The sequence below is a fragment of the Moschus berezovskii genome, chromosome 12 (genome assembly GCF_049115385.1).
Source record: "Moschus berezovskii isolate FMDL1 chromosome 12, NW_MosBer_1.0, whole genome shotgun sequence".
NCBI classification, from domain to species: Eukaryota; Metazoa; Chordata; class Mammalia; order Artiodactyla; family Moschidae; genus Moschus; species Moschus berezovskii.
This window is the reverse complement of record NC_142471.1, coordinates 5,861,719-5,881,031: the sequence shown is the minus strand read 5'-3', so window position 1 is coordinate 5,881,031 and position 19,313 is coordinate 5,861,719. Positions and strand designations below refer to the sequence as shown.

General features: G+C 50.0%; 1 protein-coding gene across 2 annotated transcripts in view; it reads right to left on the bottom strand.

Annotated features, from left to right (window-relative positions):
* Positions 1–868: 868 nt before the first annotated feature.
* The window catches only part of NTPCR (nucleoside-triphosphatase, cancer-related), a 49,020-nt gene continuing 30,575 nt past the window's right edge, over positions 869–19,313 (bottom strand). The window contains exons 4-5 of one of the 2 annotated variants that reach the window (XM_055425798.2): positions 12,299–12,508; positions 869–1,508 (exon numbers count right to left, since the gene is read on the bottom strand). In XM_055425798.2, the coding sequence (XP_055281773.1) occupies positions 1,440–1,508; positions 12,299–12,508 (279 nt within the window). In that variant the 3' untranslated portion in view covers positions 869–1,439. The remainder of the gene's footprint in view (positions 1,509–12,298; positions 12,509–19,313) is intronic. The other variant, XM_088841836.1, reaches the window with a different exon arrangement.

Genomic DNA, 19,313 nt, shown 5'->3' with positions numbered 1-19,313 from the left:
CCCAGTGCACGGAGCTCGCAGACCACGCCGAGCTGTGCCCTCTGGTCCCCCTGAGTGCAGCTCATGTCACACCCTGCCTGTCGGATGTCACAGCAGAGCCTCCCAGGATATGTCATCCAGGCAGGGAGAGTGGGATGCCCGTGCCCTCACCCTGGCCCAGGCAACCTTTCTCAGGCTGAAGTCTATTAATAATCTGGAAGACCCTTTCCAGGTGGGACCCTGCAGAGCCTGGGCCAGTGCAGAGGAGGCTTCAGAGAGCCACGTGGGGCAGACAGACCATCCTAAGAGCTGGTCACAGGCTGCAAGCTGTCATCTCGGTTTAGATGCCAGGGTCTTCTGCACTGTCTGCTGCCCCACGGCCCACCTTGCCAGGCTCCTTGCTCGACACCTGCCCAAATGGACCAGTGGTCACATTCATGCACACTCCCAGCAACAGCATCAGCTGGCACTGTGCCGAAGGCTAAAAAATATACTGGCAATTCAAAAACACTGAAATGTCTATCGCTTGAGTACCATCACCTTTGGGAGAGCAACTCTTATCCTCTGTGAGTCCTGGGGTTTCAATGGTCTGGCCCATGGGGCCCTGCCAGAGCCAAACCTCATCTCTCTGCAAGCCTTCTTCCCAACAGCCCTAGCTCTGGCCCTGGCCACTCCCCAGGGGACTGGGTGGAGGATGAGGTTGGAGCAGCCCTCCTCTGATGGCACTCACTCACCTCTTTTCTGGAAGGGAAACGGGGCCCAGAAGTTTGTGAACATGTGTAAGTGAATGGGGCCCAAGTGGGGTTCCGATCTGAACCCCCGCTGAGTACCCAGTGCTACCAACATTTCTGTAGGCTGCTCAGCCCTCCCACATCAGGATCCGCGTATCTGCAGTCATCATATTTCTCTTTATTAAGCAATAACCAAACAGATAAACAGTAAAAGATGCGGGCAGGGAAGGACGGAAAATGGCTTTTTTTGAAATACAGATTTTCTTAAAATCATATAACTGTTATCACTCCAAGTTGCAGGAGGCTGCAGCTGCTCCTGGGGAGGGGTTTAATTTTCCTGACATGCCAAAATGATCAGGCACTGAACTCCCCCCACCCCCCTCCCCTGAACACATTTATAAACTTCAATGGGGGCAAATTCCATCAAATACTCCAAAAACCATTTCTTCTTTCATAATTTACCCAAATCACACGCCCAACTGCAAGAGGAAATAAACAGAAATCTCTCAGCGTAAATATACCACAGTGGATTGTTAATCTTGTACAATCAATCCAGCATTAAGGCTAATTTGATCTTTTAAAACATTTTATGGAAAACAGCTGTCAGGCTTTCTTTGGAAAAGCCTCCAAGGTTTCGTAAACCAAAGGCATAAAACCTGGTCGGGCAGGGCACTGGGGCTCCTCTCGAAGAAGCGTCTGCACGTGCAGAGAAGTGATGACACGTCGCCTTCACTTCCGGTTGCTCTGCACGTGGGTCACAATCTCTGGCAAAAGATGGTTTCTGTTCTCCTTGGTTACCTGCACAGGAAGAAGCAGGAAAGCAGATTTCAGAGTCCCTTTCCTTCCCTTCAGTTCCCTACCCTGCCCGGTCATACTCTAACAGAACAGCCCAGAAGACAACGCACGCTTTACAGAGTGTGGCCCAGGCGAGGCTGACCCAGCGAGGAACCCCAGGCCTCCCAGAGCGCCCTGAAAGCGGGGCAGGTGGGCTCAAATCCCACCACCAGCTTCTGCGAAGGGACGGCTCACACAATGAGACTGGGTTTTGATGACAGATGGATTTTAACCAGGAGAAGAGCTGTGAATTGAGCCCTGGGAGGGCTGCTGGGGAAGCAGGCTGGGATGCGGCTTGAGTGAAGCCTGACCTGGACAGGAGAAGGCCTGAGTGAAGCCAGAAGAGCTGCAGCTCCAGGTGGGCACCTGCCCGCCAGGCGAGCCCTGTCAGAGCAGCCTCACAACCAGGACTCCGGGATTCTCTGGAGGGCAGTAATCCACTCCTCTCTCCCTGATACAGGAGATCTGTGAGTGGCAGGAAGCCTCTGACACCAGTCAACTCTGCACCTGAAGGATGAGGAAGGTGCTGGGGGTGGGGTGGGGGGAGAGCAGGGCTTTTGCTGAGATCTCAGAGGCAGCGGGGGACGCAGGGCAGACTAGAACGCAGATCCCCCTGCGCCCGATGTGTGAGCTCAGCAATTATCACTGTTACAGACAAAAGGACAAGAGCGGATGCAAGCTCTGCTTGATGATGTGTTATCTTTCTTTCACTACCACAGGCCCACTGAGTGCAGGGAGCCCAGTGGGGGGCTGTTTCCCCAGCACGGGGCAGGGTGGTCTCTCCTCATCACCAGCGCCTTCCTGTGCCACCCACACAACATTCATCACGCACTGGCAGGGGGCAAGGTGCCAGGAGTGGCAAGTTTCAGCCAGGACCTTGACCTCTCAGAGCCCGAAGACCAGATGGGGGGCACATATAACAACAGTGAGGGCGAGGCTGGCAGAGGGCCCCTGAGACCCTGCGAGTCTGGGGAGGCACTGGGTATGGGGGCGGTGGGCAGTGACCAGCAAAGAGGAAGGACTGCCGTGGGTGGTTATGCCCGAGCTGGGTCTGACCAGTGGATAGCAGCGAAGAGGAGAGAGCAGAGAGAATCGTGCTGACAGGGAGTGAACGCATCTGGGAAACCTGAGTGGGTCCGGAAGGTGTGGTCCCGAGAGGAGATAGGCCTGGACCCACTGCGGGAACTCAGCCCCCAGGGGTGGCAGGACCCTGCTTCGGGAGGTGAATACATGTCAGGAGGAAATGCACAGCGGACCTCAGCGCCTGGCCCCATGCATCCTGCATCCTTCTTATAGGAGGGAGGTGATTCTCCTGTGGGAGCAGCCCTCAGCCCTGGGGTACAAGCTGGGCCCTGGAGGACTTCCTGAGAAACTGAGTCTCAGAAAGACTTAGCCCTGGCCCCTAAAGGGTGGTGTCCCAGGATGCTGCCCAGTGGTCCCCAGGTAGCCTTGGTTTCACACAGGTGGACCACCCACTTTGCCTTCAACTCGAGGAGAGAGGCACAGCCTTGTGAGGCTTCCTGATCCTATTTATGTTTCAGTTAGCCCAAGTCCACTCCTGCGGGTAGCATCCAAGGAAGCCCCTGCTGTGGGAGGAGGAGGAGGAGGGAGGGAAGGCAGCGGCATGGGGGAAGGACGGGAGGACACACAAGGCCGTCAGCTCCCTCCTTCCGCCCTGGCCCCTGAGAGTTCACCGTGGGCCCCGAGGGGCCAGTGGCCGTGAGCGGCATGGGGCACTCCCTTCGTTGTGCACACTTCATCACTTCCTTTACAGATGTGAGGGGAAGGGCGAGACGCTGAGCTGGGAGAGGAGGCGGGAGAGGGAGTGAGGGGGAAGAACAGTGAGAGATGAGGGGCGGGCGGGGAGAAGAGAGGAGGCAACACTGAGCAGACAGACGGAAGGACGGGCCAGGCCCCGCCCTGCTCCTCAGGCAGCCCCAAGGACGCCGCGCCTTCTCTCCCAGCTCCCGTGGAGCTGCCGTGGGTGGATCTCGGGCGCTGGACACCAGCAGTTCCACCTGGGACAGTTCTGATGTCATTCAGTGTACGGGGAAGTTGGTGCAATGAGACACGTAAGCAAACAGAGCCAGCACGCTGCTTGTAGGTTTTCTTCCTCTGAATCATCCAACTGTGGCTTCACAGCTAGTCCTTAAAGCGCTTATTCCTTGGAAAGAATGGGAGTGTAACAGGGAAGTGAAGGGTGATGAGGTGGAAACCCCACCAGCCAAGATCCCGGTCCTGGGCGCAGGCTGTTCAGGCGCACAGTCAGGGCCCATCGAGTGAGCCTTAACAGAAGTGAGGTTCAGAGATGATAAAAGCCCTAGAGCACTGCCCAGCCACCCCGCCACTGCCAGTGCCACCCAGGTGTCCTGCTGGAGCCCAGCCACCCTCCTCAGGAGCTGCTGGTGCTGCAGCAGGAACAGGGGTCCCCCACCAGCCCCATAACATGCAGAGAACCTCCCCACGCCGTGGTTAGGGAGAAAAAGACTCACAGTCAAAACTGGCAAAGACAACACTTTGGGAATGACTTCTCATTTAAAGCCAATGAACAGGATGCAAAGAGTGTATGAACGTTTTGCCACCCACTCTGATTCCCCTGATGACTTCTGAAAGTTACGCAGCGAGATGCCTGTGGAGCCGCTTACAGGGCTCAGTTCCCGTGCTCCTTGCCCACTGAAGGCAAGTTCGCAAATGCAAGAACAGGGAACAAGCACAGTACCGCCTGTCAGCACAGGTGCCCCTCCCTTTCAGGAGAACGCCAGTCTTTCCAGAGTTTAACTGCAGGAAGGCACTGGGGCCGGGAGGGGAAAGGAGGTGAGGATGACTCAGGAAGGACCTCAGCGTCCTCACCCCCCCCGCCTCCCACCATGCCCAGGCTGCAGGAGCAGCTCAGCCTCAGGTCCCGTGAAGATCAGACCCTGAGTTCCAGGGCTGGACTGCATTCATCCTGGGTCTGACACAGAAAACATTTACTATATTTTAAGCTGAGGAGACTGACCTTTTCCAGTACTGTGGCCACTGCTGAGTTTTCCAAATTTGCTGGCATGTTGAGTGCAGCACTTTCACGGCATCATTTTTCAAGATTTGAAATAGCTCAATTGGAATTCCATCACCTCCACTAGCTTTGTTCGTAGTGATGCTCTCTAAGGCCCATTTGACTTCACATTCCAAGATGTCTGGTTCCAGGGGAGTGATCACGCCATTGTGATTATCTTCATCGTGAAGCTCTTTTTTGTACAGTTCTTCTGTACATTCTTGCCACCTCTTCTTAGTATCTTCTGCTTCTGTTAGGTCCATACCATTTCTGTCCTTTATCGGGCCCATCTTTGCATGAAATGTTCCCTTGATATCTCCAATTTTCAAGAAAAGATCTCTTGTTTTTCCTATTCTGTTGTTTTCCTCTATTTCTTTGCATTGATCGTTTAGGAAGGCTTTCTTATCTCTCCTTGCTATTCTTTGGAACTCTGCATTCAGATGCTTATATCTTTCCTTTCCTCCTTTGCTTTTCGCTTCTCTTCTTTGCACAGCTATTTGTAAGGCCTCCTCAGACAGCCATTTTGCTTTTTTGCATTTCTTTTCCATGGGGATGGTCTTGGTCCCTGTCTTCTGTACAATGTCACGAACCTCCGTCCAGAGTTCATCAGGCACTCTATCTATCAGATCTAGACCCTTAAATCTATTTCTTACTTCCACTGTATAATCATAAGGGATTTGATTTAGGTCATATCTGAATGGTCTAGTCTCTTTATGCATATACCATGTGCAAGAGAGCAAAACAAAACCACATACATTTCCTAGAAACCGTGTGGGAAGCACCCTGACAGGTTTTAAATAAGCAGGAGAATAAAAAAGGAAATTAATTTGACAATGATCATTATTATAAGTTAATACATATCAAAAGTATTACTAGTTTCATATTTTGCCTTCATTTTATTGAACCTAAAAATAGGATGATTCATGAATTCAAACCCTCTATTTTTCCTTGAAGTTTAAAGGTTCTAAAGCAAAAATTATTTTGCAAATGGGGCTTTTGGGAAGCCAGTGCCCACAGCAGAGAAGGGACTGCGTTCCACATCCCAGGGCAACACCATGTCTCCCTCGAGGAGGAAGGGGCAGGGACAGTTCTTTGTTCAGCCGTCCTGCCTATGGATTTCTATGTGAGTATACAACGTATACAACATAGCTTTTGTGTTTGTGTGCTCAGTCGCATCCAACTCTGGGACCCCAGGACAGGCCATGGGGGTCACAAAAGTCGTTCACAACTTATCAACTAAACACCAAACAACAACAAACATGTAGACATCATACAACATAGCTTTACTGAGACACAATTCATAGTCCATAAAACTCAACCTCTTAAAGACAGAAGTCAGTGGCTTTTAGTGCGATCACAGTTGTGTTATAATCAGCACTGTGCGTTAGAGTATTTCCATCTCCCCTCTCCGCAAATAACCCCACTCACACCTTCCCCCAGGCCCCAGCAACCACGGATCCAAGGTCTGTGTCGACAGATTTGCCTGTTCTGGACATTTCGTGCAGACGGAATCCTACAGTCTGGAATCCAGTGTGCCAGGGTTCCTTCACTTGGCATCAGGTGACGTTAATCCCTCCAGGCTGAGTGTGCGTCGCCACGTCATGCCCTCTTCTTGCGGGAGAAGACGGTGTGTACATCATTTGAGGACACCAACCACGTCCTTGTCTGTTCATCGCCTGACGGACATTTGGGCTTGTCTCGCCTTTGAATAACATGTGCAGTGCTGCTATGAACACGGTGCGCACAAGTTTTTGTGTGAGCATGTTTCCAAGTCTTCGGGGTACACGCCTGGAAGTGGGATTGCTGGGCTACAGGGTAATGCCATATGTAGCTTTCTGAGCAACTGCTGCATTTTTCCAGTCTCAGCAGCAGGGTGTGAGGGCACTAATCTCCCTGCATCCTTACCAACACTTTTTATTTTCCATCTCTTTCCTTTAACTTCATTATAGCCATCCCAGTAATGCGAAGCACTATCTCACTGTGGTTCTGGTTTGCACTGCCCTAAAAACTAACAATGTTACACATATATTCATGTGCTTTACGACTATTTTTCTATCTTTGGAGAAATGTCTTTTGTTTCTTTGCTCCTTTTTTAATTGGTATACCTTATTTGTTTTTTAATTATTGAACTATAGTAAGAGTTATTTATGTATCCTGGGATACACGAAGTTCCTTATCAGATATGTGATTTTTTTCATATTTTTCCCATCCTGTGGGTGGCCATTTTACTTTTTTGACAGTATCCTTTGAAGCACAAAATTTTTAAATTTTGATGAAGTCTTTTTTCCTTGTCACTTATGTTTTTGGTGTTGTATCAAATAAGACTCTGCCTAACCCAAGTTTACATGGATGTGAGAGTTGGACTGTGAAGGAAGCTGATCACCGAAGAATTGATGCTTTTGAACTGTGGTGTGGGAGAAGACTCTTGAGAGTCCCTTGGACTGCAAGGAGATCCAACCAGTCCATTCTAAAGGTGATCAATCCTGGGTGTTCATTGGAAGGATTTATGCTAAAGCTGAAACTGCAATACTTTGGCCACCTCATGCGATGAGTTGACTCACTGGAAAAGACTCTGATGCTGGCAAAGGTTGGGGGTGGGAGGAGAAGGGGACGACAGAGAATGAGATGGCTGGATGGCATCACCGACTCTGTGGACATGAGTTTAAGTGAACTCCGAGAGTTGGTAATGGACAGGGAGGTCTGGCGTGCTGTGATTCATGGGGTCGCGGAGAGTCGGACACGACTGAGCGACTGAACTGAACTGAACTGAACTCCTACATGTTCTTCTAGGAGTTATACAGTTTCATTCTTACATGCAGATCTATGAGTTTGGGTTAATTTTTGTGTCTGATGTAAGAGTTCATTCTTTTGGATGTGGATGTCCACTTTTCCAGCACCATTTGCTGAAACACTATTCTTTGCTAACCTGTCATGGCACTCTTGCTGAAAATCAGCTGACTGCAGATGTGAAGGTGTATTTCTGGACTTTGGATTCGACCCCAGTGATTTACATGCCTGTCCCTGCGTCAGCACCACACTGTCTTGATTACTGTAGCTTTGCAGTAAGTTTTGAAATCAGGAAGTATGAGTCTTCCAATATCATTCTTCCTTTTCACGGTTGCTTTAACTGGGTCCTCTGAATTCCCATATGAATTTTAGGATTAGCTTGTTAATTTCTATTAAAAGAAAAAAAAACCTGCCTACTGACTTCTTATTAGCAGTTGGCAGGTGTACTTTCACTTTTGTACTTACAGGAGTCTGTGACCCAGAAACAGCATCAAATTCCTGTTGAGATTAAAATATCCAAGATCAGGAAGAGTAAGAGGAGGTCTAGAAATTTCCAAATTGAAGGGAAATTGGGACCCAGCCCCCATTTTGTGATCTTGCAATCCACTGGCAAAAACTAAAAGAAGAAAAACGGATTTACGGAAGACAAGTTTAAATGGTTCTGAATTCAGAACAGTAGAACAGATTTTAGTTACAGCAATATTTTTATAAAGTAGAAAAACCAAATAATCTCTAGGAATCTTAGATTTTTAAAGTCACCTGAACCATCTCTACTTTCGAAGTTAACACACAGCAGGGCTACACTGATGCTCAGGTTTTGGGGTCGAAAGACTGAGGTCTGAATCCTGGGTGTGCCCCCACTAACCTTGGATAAGGCATGCCAGCTCTCCCTGATGATGAGGCTTCTATTACGTCCCCACACACTGATGGAACTCAGCACTGCCTTTAGGTGTCCCAGGACTGGGGGCTGCCAGCCCAGGCCTCTCAACCCCCAATCCTCAGACTCCAGGCATCTCCCCTGTACCCTCAGCAGGCAGCATTCTCCAGCATCTCCAACAAGGAGACATTTCACAGAAAATCAAAAGCAATATGCTTTGGAAATGCCACCAATGTGACCAAACTCGTACTTTTTGTTAGAAGTGACCAGCAGGGATAAAAGTATTTCTTAATGCTGTTGACCAGGATGGAAGCAGTAAAGAGCTGCTGCTGCTGCTGCTAAGTCGTGTCAGTCGTGTCTGACTCTGCGTGACCCCTTAGACGGCAGCCCACCAGGCTCCCCTGTCTCTGGGATTCTCCAGGCAAGAACACTGGAGTGGGTTGCCATTTCCTTCTCCAATGCATGCAAGTGAAAGTGAAGTTGCTCAGTTGTGTCCAATTCAGCGACCCCATGGACTGTAGCCTACCAGGCTCCTCCATCCATGGGATTTTCCAGGCAAGAGTACTGGAGTGGGGTGCCTGCTGGTTGTAATCTGGACCTGTGAAGGTCTTCACCTCTTGTCCCCACAGCACTGAGATCATTATTAAATGTTCTCTGACATTCGGTTTCAAATAACCTCATGAAGTGAAGTGAAAGTTGCTCAGTCGTGTCCAAATCTTTGCGACCCCATGAACTATACAGTCCATGGAACTGTCCAGGCCAAAATACTGGAGTGGGTAGACTTTCCCTTCTCCAGGGGATCTTCCCAACCCAGGGATCAAATGCAGGTTTCCCACATTGCAGGTGGATTCTTTACCAGCTGAGCCAAAAGGGAAGCCCAAATTTAGACCTTAGACGGGGCACCTGGATTTGAACTGGGAACCTCTTGATCTGCAATCAAATGCTCTACCACTGAGCTATACTCCCAACAGGTATATATTTAAAACATGTTTCAGTAGCTATACACTTAGCAGTAAGCTCTAGAATAAATAAGAAAAACATTTCCAAACTTCTGAGAGGGAAACAGAATTTTCAGGAAGGGAACTGTCAATGCCTGAACGTGCATGAGGATGGAGGTCTCTGTACCACTGAGCCTCACAGTGCCTACGGCTCTGGCTTTTAACTGTTCTAGTCTGCCACTTTCTTGGGCAGTCTCTGCTGTTTCCCACCCGCATTCACTGACCCAGTCTGTCAACCCCCGTCAGCTGGCGGGGTCCACCACGGACTGTCTCATCCAGTCACTGCATCTCACACCCTGAAGTTTTCACTGAAGTCTGCCTTATGGCTTCCACATCTTTGCTGACACTTTCGATGTCTTGGCTTGAGGCTTTCTATTTTCTATTTGTTTCGAGTGGGGTTGTAATTGATCACTGACACATGTTTAGGATGGTTGTTTGAAAAATCTCTACCCTATAATCCCAACATCCACGTCATCCTTCTGTTGGCACACTGGCTATTTTTCTTCCTCACTCAGGTTGATCTTCCTGGTTCTTGGCATGACAACTGACTTCCACTTTTGTCTCCATGCTGTTCTGGGGTCCCAAGGTCCCCAGTCTGTTTGCCTTCTTCCATCCACCATTCAGGTCTTCTTAGGTCTGTTTTATGTACAACGTCCAAGGCTGTCAGCTGTACTTAGGAGGAGGAACACTTTCTCTCAGAGTGGAAATGTGCTCAGCTGTATTTCTGGTAAGTAAGGCTCTGTTCACCTAAACCCTATGACGGACAGTCCAGACGCTGTGAACAGCTCTGAGTCACTGTGAATGCTTCCCCAGCATCATGACTGCAGCCCCATCTCCACATCGTCTGTCAGCATGGGGAAGCTGCCCTCCACGCTATACATAAATTATTTCCTTATTTGGAACATTCTCCCTTCCTGTCCTCTCTTTCCTCTTCAAAAACGCACCCAAGAACCCCTTCCTTCCGGAAACCTCTCTCCAGTCCTTCTGTTCACTGATCTCTCTTCTCATCTCCAGATTTCGACTATCCCATGGTCTGTTTTTCTGGAAGGAAGGGTACACTCCTCACATGTGCTTGTACCATGGACTAAGTATTTGATGCAAAGGATGCTCTCAGAAATAAATTCAGGTAACTTTGCTGTGTATTAGAAACAGAAAGGACCAAATAAATATCTAATCCAACTCCTAAATCTGCAGATGAGTGAGCTTCTTCATTTATAAAATATGCACAGAAAGTTCACAGGAGCCCCAAAGGAATGCAGGAAAGACAAGAATAACGGGGTCTCTTGCATAATTAACCAAAAGCTAATCGCTTTATTTATACATCATTAAGATCAATGATTACCTTGCCTAGAGAATAATTTCCTAGCTTAGAGAGGAGAAGCTGTGGTATTGTCTTAAGATACAGTACTTGTTTCCGATTTAACAGTCAACCCAAAGCCCACTGCAGGGCTATTAGTTTGCAGAGACACCCAATCCCTGGAGCCTAGCATCAGCGGCTCTGCAGGCCCCCAGCGTCGAAGCTATCTGACCTGAAGACTAATTGTCTTTCATGATCTTTTATTATTCACTGACTGTTTCCACAGAAACTCTATGATCACAACCAAAAACTCTAATATAAAGGCCACTCAAGGTAAGACATAGAAAAGGTAACATAAAACTCTGAAGACATGGTCACGCCCTTTGAGGAAGTGACCCTGTGTGGCTCCCAGGCCTCCCCTGATCACTACCGCCTGCCCCCAAAGACCACAGTGCCTGGGTTCACCTTCTTTGCATTTAGCCATAACTGAAACTGTGGAATTGCCTGCTCACATTTCTGTTATCCAGCCCCTGCATTAGAATTTCAGCTCCGTGAGGATAAGGACTCGTGTCTCGCTCATCACCAAGGCCTCGCGCGAGGCCAAGCACACAGAGACGCTCAGTCCACGCACAGAGATGCTCAATCTCTCACTCACCAAGTGAGAGCGAAGAAGTGAATTAAGGACTTACAGACACACCACTCCAGCCCTGGCTGCTCTAACCTTAATGGCTGCCAACTGCCCAGAAGCACCCTGGACACTGTGGACGTAACATGTGGATGTCCCTCCGAGAGCAGCTGACCCTGGTGACAAGTAACCAGCGCCCTGAGGTGCTCCTGGTTACTCTGCAGCTGGCGCAGAGGAGGGCCGCCAGCCCCACCGGTTCACTTGGTGGGGGGAGGGTTTGAGCGCAGTGATGTGGCTGTCACCGACCCAGACACTAAGGTGCCACAGGAAGGACAGTATCCGAGAAGGACGCAGAGGGATGACGGGAGAAAAGCGCGTATGTGGGCAAAACCCAGCAGCACCGGCTGAGCCACTGCCCCGACCTTCCCACCCTTCACCAGCACCACCCCACGGCTCCTCCCACTGCAGGGGCCTGAGAGCCCCAGGAGCTCCTGAAGACAGGTTCCTGGGCCTGCCCAGAGCCAGCGTCGCACTTCCAGGCAGAGCGTCTTACCTGCTGGGTCCTTGACAAGCAGCCAACGTGACTGAGGAAAAGATTTTTCTAACTTAATGTCATTTAATTCAAATGTGAACAATGACACGTGGCTAACGGCTGCGGCCCTGCCTGGTGCAGGCAGCACATTTTCACCCTGGTGGTGGCAAGTTCTTGGGACGGTGCTGCTCCACAGCATCTGGAATCTGTGCCTCAACCTGTAGCCACAAGTCCTTCCCCTCACAAGCAGCAGGGGGTCAGTTTCAAACGGAAACTTTTAAAATAAAACAGCACTGCCTGCCTCTGTAACCTCATCACCCGGGAAGAGATGCACTTAGCCCAGAGCACTGCAGCCGGGCAGTGCTGACGCTGGCAAGGCCCAGGGCTTGGGCAGCAGGAGGAGCTGGACCCTCCGGCGGTCCCCAGAGGCAAGATTGCTTTGTCAGCAAGCAGAGGTGTAATTTCAGCTCTATAAACTCACAGGAAGCGAGACAAGCCTATATTCTAGCCTAAGAGGAAAAGCTACGGTGACTTGAAGCCACAGGTGCGCTTCAGAGCCACACGCTATTTCAGGGCACCTGCTCCACGCCCGCGGGGTACTCACACTGAACACCTTCACGTCCTTTCGGGTTCTGATCTCCTCCACGAGGGCCAGTGGTTTTCCTTTGGGTACGGGGATGGTGCCGAGGACCACAGTCCCCGGTGTGGACAGCGCCTGGCGGACGGCCTGGATGAACGGTTGACTGAAGAGCTCCATCTTCCCCACCTCGTCGATGACACAGACGCTCTGTCCCGGGCAACCACTGGCCCCTGCCTGGGGGAGAGACACTGACTGGGACAGAGTCACACCAGGCGAAGGGCCCAGGAGCCCCCTCCCCCACTGCTGTCACACCCAAGGGCCTGCAGCCCCTCTCCCCCATCACTCATTGCAGTCAGAGCAGGGCAGGCAGCCCCGCCTCAGGAGGCAGGAGGCGGTCTCTCCAGCCACCCAGAAACCACCAGCAGAGGAAATAAGGAGCGCTCCCTTGGGGACCCCAACACCCAGAAGACGCAGTTCCCTAAGCTCCCCGTTTTCCTGGCAATTTTCCCTCTTCTCAAACGGTCCCAATAACAACCAAGTTTTATATTTATATCCACCCAGGAAACAAGCAGGATCCATATGCCTCAGGCGTGAAAGATATGAGACAGCAAGCCTGGGAGCCCTTGTTAATAACACTGGCCTCTGTTTTTTGGATTTTGGGTTGTATGAGTCCCTGTCTGTTGGGAGGATGTAACCGTTGCAGGCAGATGCCTGAGTACTTCATAACCTGGAAAGAAGTGAAAATTAAGAGAAGGAGTCCTGGTTTAAGAGGGAAAAGAGTGAGTAGGTTGTGCCCTTGAATCTCAGATTCCCCTTCTAATGACTTTACATCAATGCATTCCCACTACGTCACATACTTGAAGACCTCTCTAGGACCAGGTGTGGCAGCCAGCCTCCCAGAGCCCTCAAGATTCCCAGCTTTATTGGCACCCTCTACAGACCCTGCCCCCACAGTACAATGCTGCCCAGCACTATATGGCAAAGAATGACAGAAGGGATGATATGCCATTTCTGAGATTAGGAAAAAAGATAGCGGCTTCCATCCATCCATCCACTGACCCACGCATCCATCCATCCACCCACCCATCCATCCACCCACCCATCATCCACCCACCCATCCATCCACCCACCCACCCATCCATCCATCCACCCATCCACCCATCCATCATCCATCCACCCACCCATCCATCCACCCATCCACCCACCCATCCATCCTGGCTCACCTGTTCATCCATCCACCCACCCATCCATCATCCATCCATCATCCACCCATCCACCCACCCATCCATCCATCCACCCACCCATCCATCCACCCACCCACCCACCCATCCATCCACCCATCCACCCATCCATCATCCATCCACCCACCCATCCATCCACCCATCCATCATCCATCCACCCACCCATCCATCCTGGCTCACCTGTTCATCCATCCATCCACCCATCCATCATCCATCCATCATCCACCCATCCACCCACCCATCCATCCATCCATCCACCCATCCATCCATCCACCCATCCATCATCCATCCATCATCCACCCATCCACCCACCTATCCATCCATCCATCCACCCACCCATCCATCCACCCATCCATCATCCATCCACCCACCCATCCATCCTGGCTCACCTGTTCATCCATCCATCCACCCATCCACCATCCATCCATCATCCACCCATCCACCCACCCATCCATCCATCCATCCACCCATCCATCATCCATCCACCCATCCATCATCCATCCACCCACCCATCCGTCCTGGCTCACCTGTTCTCAAGAAAAGATGCCTGCCATGCTGTGAGGACATACAGGCAGCTGATGGTAAGGTCCAGCTGATAAGGAACTGAGGCCACATGTCAACAGCCAGGGAGGATCTGAGACCTCCCTGCAACCATCACTGTGAACTTGGAAGCCTCAGGGCACCCTGACCTCATAAGAGACCCTGAGCCTGAACCACCCAGCAAAGCCATCTCTGTATTCCTAACTCAGGGAAACTGTATGAGATAATAAATGTTTGTTGTTTCATACTTCTACATCTTGGGGTAATTTGTTACACAGCAAAAGCTAACCAATACACATGTCCTCTCTAGAAAGTCCTCCCAGAGAAAGCTGGTAGGACTTTGAATAGTTTCTCCACAGCAGGGACACAATGGAACATACAATAAACACTTTGACGACTGCTGAGTAACAAATATATTTCTATCAGTTCAATTCAGTTCAGTCGCTCAGTTGTGTCTGACTCTTTGCAATCCCATGAATCACAGCACGCCAGGCCTCCCTCTCCATCACCAACTCCCAGAGTTCACTCAAACTCATGCCAATTGAGTCAGTGATGCCATCCAGGCATCTCATTCTCTATCGTCCCCTTCTCCTCCTGCCCCCCAATCCCTCCCAGCATCAGAGTCTTTTCCAGTGAGTCAACTCGTCGCATGAGGTGGCCAAAGTATTGGAGTTTCAGCTTTAGCATCAGTCCTTCCAATGAACACCCAGGACTGATCTCCTTTAGAATGGACTGGTTGGATCTCCTTGCAGTCCAAGGGACTCTCAAGAGTCTTCTCCAGCACCACAGTTCAAAAGCATCAATTCTTCGGCGATCAGCTTTCTTCAAAGTCCAACTCTCACATCTGTACATGACCACTGGAAAAACCATAGCCTTGACTAGACAGACCTTTGTTGGCAAAATAATGTCTCTGCTTTTTAATATGCTATCTAAGTTGGTCATAACTTTCCTTCCAAGGAGTAAGCGTCTTTTAATTTCATGGCTGCAATCAGCATCCGCAGTGTTTTTGGAGCCCAAAAAAATAAAGTCTGACACTGTTTCCACTGTTTCCCCAGTTTCCCCATCTATTTCCAAAGAAGTGATGGGACCAGATGCCATGATCTCAGTTTTCTGAATGTTGAGCTTCAAGCCAACCTTTTCACTCTCCTCTTTCACTTTCATCAAGAGGCTTTTGAGTTCCTTTTCACTTTCTGCCACAAGGGTGGTGTCATCTGCATATCTGAGGTTATTGATATTTCTCCCGGCAATCTTGATTCCAGCTTGTGCTTCTTCCAGCCCAGCGTTCCTCATGATGTACTCTGCATATAAGTTAAATAAGCAGGGTGACAATATACAGCCTTGACATACTCCTTTTCCTATTTGGAACCAGTCTGCTGTTCCATGTCCAGTTCTAACTCTTGCTTCCTGACCTGCATATAGGTTTCTCAAGAGGCAGGTCAGGTGGTCTGGTATTCCCATCTCTTTCAGAATTTTCTACAGTTTATTGTGATCCACACAGTCAAAGGCTTTGGCATAGTCAATAAAGCAGAAATAGATGTTTTTGTGGAACTCTCTTGCTTTTTCCATGATTCAGCGTATGTTGGCAATTTGATCTCTGGTTCCTCTGCCTTTTCTAAAACCAGCTTGAACATCTGGAAGTTCATGGTTCATGTATCTTTGTATAAATGATTATTTTGAAAATGGTATGTAAAGCTGATTTACCAAGTATGTTTCACTGTAAGTTCGCAGACTGCTTAAATACGGACACCAACACATTCTCAGAATAAATGGCTGAGTTAAGCTAGATTTTGCTCAAATTCTAAATACTAACACCAAAGCTCTTCCAGTGTGGCTGCAGCGGGGGGGTGCCCATGGTGACCAGTGACAGACAGGGCTGGGGCAGATCCTGGAGCCTTGTATGGTGCAGAGCGGGTGGGACGCTGTCCGACAGGTGGGAGGAGCCCATGTTGTGCCTGAAGGGCTGCTTGCTGGGTGGGGTCAGGAGACTTCTCTGGGAACAGACATGAGCCTGGAGGGGAGTCTCAGGGCACTGGTTTTCAAACTTTTCTGTAAGCTGCTGCTGCTGCTAAGTCACTTCAGTCGTGTCAGACTCTGTGTGACTCCACAGACGGCAGCCCACCAGGCTCCCCTGTCCCTGGGATTCTCCAGGCAAGAACACTGGAGTGGGTTGCCATTTCCTTCTCCAATGCATGAAAGTGAAAAGTGAAAGTGAAGTCGCTCAGTCGTGTCCGATAGCGACCCCACGGACTGCAGCCTACCAGGCTCCTCCATCCATGGGATTTTCTAGGCAAGAGTACTGGAGTGGCTTGCCATTGCTTGCTATCCAGTAGATATATTTTCTACTTTTATTGACAGGAAGACCAGGGAGGGGTCCACTGTAATCATCAAAGAGAGGTTCTAAATCTCACGCAAACTTCTGTGTTTCTAATGCACTTCACGTTTACCTCTCAGCTGAGTTGATCTGCATGCGTTTACATACACACGGCTACACTGTCTCCCTCCAAGCAGCCGAGACGAGGTGTTACTCATCTTTTTCTTCTCCGTGGAGGTGAACGGTGCGCGGCTGGGCTGACGCAGCCGATGCTGCCCTGCACTGGTGGCCGATACAGGGACAGAGGGTGCGGGCGAGGTCACTGTGTCAACAGTCCCTTCTGAAATGAATGCCTGACTGCGGAGGAAGAAAGCAGCTACTGGCCACCTGTTTGCCAGCATAAAGACCGACACGCTCACAACAGCGAGCCGTCCCGACCAGCCTGCCTCTGATTAAGGAGTGTCTGGGGCTTCCTGCTGCACCCAAAGACTGTGAACACCTGTAGACGCTGTCCTTCTGGAGTCTGCGGTCAAAACCCCAGACAGAACTCAAGTCCAGCACACCAGAACCACGGTTCTGAAAGCATTCAGATCAGACAAAGAAACAACATGAAAGAACGTGTCAGCTCCCCGGTCTGTGTGTTTAGTGGGTGCAAATGTGTGTGGCCATGGCCGTGAATACACGCGAACAGGTCCGACACAAGGCACAGGGCTCCCAGCCGCGCTACCACGTCCACCCGCGAGCACTCACCCAGCGCGTTAAACTGCTGCACAGACACCTGGACGCACATGCAGACGCTGTTTTCTACCAACTGAAAATGCCTTATTTAAAAATCTTTGCTTATATAAAATCTCCATTGTGTCCAGAATTAGGGACTTTCTTTATACAGAAACTATAGAAATCTCAGAAAGTTAAAAAAAAAAACTCAGGGATTTTTAATGAAAAGTTGGGTTATTCTTGCTCAGTTGAGAGTCAGTTACCAGAGGCTAAGCTACTCAGAAGCCTATAGTCAGTCTGTTTTTCTAAATAACAATGAACATATACTCACCAGCTTAATAAAAGAAGTAGTTATGTTCAGAATTGTTTTTTTCTCTTCGGTATAAATTTCACTTTAAAAGGAAACAAAAAAGAAGCCAGTGAACATTCACCCCATTCCCATCGTTCTCATGACTGGGAGCTGGTGAGGACACAGCGCGTGCAGCGCGAGGGCCCTGGTCTGAAAGCCACTGGGAGCCTGGCCTGGCCCCTCGCCTCGGGCTGTGGGTGTGGGGTGAGGGTCCCGCAGAGGACTCTAGGTGGCTCTAGGCCATGTGGTTGCCACCCAGGGAGCAGCCGTTCTCCCGGCATCCCTCCCCCACCCCAGCATAACCCAGGATCACTGCGGTCCTTTCTGCCGCGCCCCGTGCCCCTCTCCACAGCCTGCATTTCCACTGATTGTACATTCTCACTGCCACAAAGCAGGAAAACCTTCTCTGTGCAAAGCATATTTTAGTCCCTCTGTTGGTTCTGAGGGAGAAGCTATTTCCTTGGGAGAGAGTCCTAAAATTGACCAGCCAGGGGCAAAAGAAGCTATGAATAATTTTCTAGCTTTGGTTACACTCAGCTAGTTTGCTTTCCAGAAAGATTAAATCAATTTAGGGCAACAATGAAGTAGCTTTATACCAGCTTTGCCATAGAGCTGAAAATAGTGTGATTCTTTTGGTCCTTTGTTTAATCCTTAGGCATCCTTTTTAAGGATACAAAGAAAATGTAAACATAAAATAAGCAATTTCATTCAACCAAAATACTGAACCAAGAAAAAGCTAATTAAAGTTGCCTCTGCTTTATTTTGGATCATTTAAATAATACCTATTTCTGGTGGTATTAGGTTGCCTTTTTTTTTTTTTTAAACATCACAGACTGGCCTCCTGAGCTTGCCTGTCTGGGACAGCAAGTCTCAAAAGCGATGGGAGGGAAGCAGGGGGCCATGGTCAGAACACAGGCAGCACAACTGAGCCTGCCCCCAAAGAGCCACAAGTCCTGGGGAGGCTGGAGACGCAAATGGCGAAAATAGTCACAGCCGAGCAAGCCCGATGCCTTGACCGTCCTACTGAAGGAAAGGCAGGACTCCAATCAGACTTTTGTGTGTGTTTATTCCAAGCTTTAAGTCTCAGCATCTCTTGGCAGTCTGGTGGCATGCTGACTGTGTCCCCGGGGAGTAAAATCCTAGGCTGGCCAGGATGTCTAGATGACCCGACCCACGCCTCAGCATGGAGCGCACACTGGGCGAGAGCCGCCCCCAACCACACATGCTGCCGGAGGAGGCTGGTGGTTCCTCCTGGATGTCCCCGCGGGCTTCCCCGGGCCCCCCCCACACCAGCATCTGGCCACAGAGTGCTATGACGCACCTTGGCATCTTCCAACCTTTAAGAACCATCCTGGGGCTGAAATGGTGTCTGCTGGCTGACAGTCAGCCCTGGCAGATAAGAACCCAGTCGTCCTCTGATCCCAGCACCGTGGGACCAGACTAGACGTCGAGGCTTGTGGGTCCCATGCGGATTTACTGCCGGCTCTGGCCCCCGGTTCCCAGCAGACACAGATCAGACTGTTGATGGGACATCTTCCCAAGGGACCATGCCCATCCCCTCACGGGACTTCCCAGGAAAAAAATCATAACCATCCCTACGCTCTGCACCATCTAGTGGCCAGGGACTAACACACTTTATAAGCAGATCGCCTTCACTCCTAACAACTTCATGCAGCAGCTATCAACATCTCTGTTTTATAATGAAGGAGAAAGCCAGGGACTAAGTGACTTACCCAGTCCCAAAGGACGGGGCTGGGAGGCTGACCCAGTGTCACCCTGCAGGCAATTCCACCTGCATAGTTTTAACATGAGATAAAACAAACTGCGCATGAGAAAGTCACCTCACCATGAAGAAACCACTTTTCTCACCAATGAGAAGGA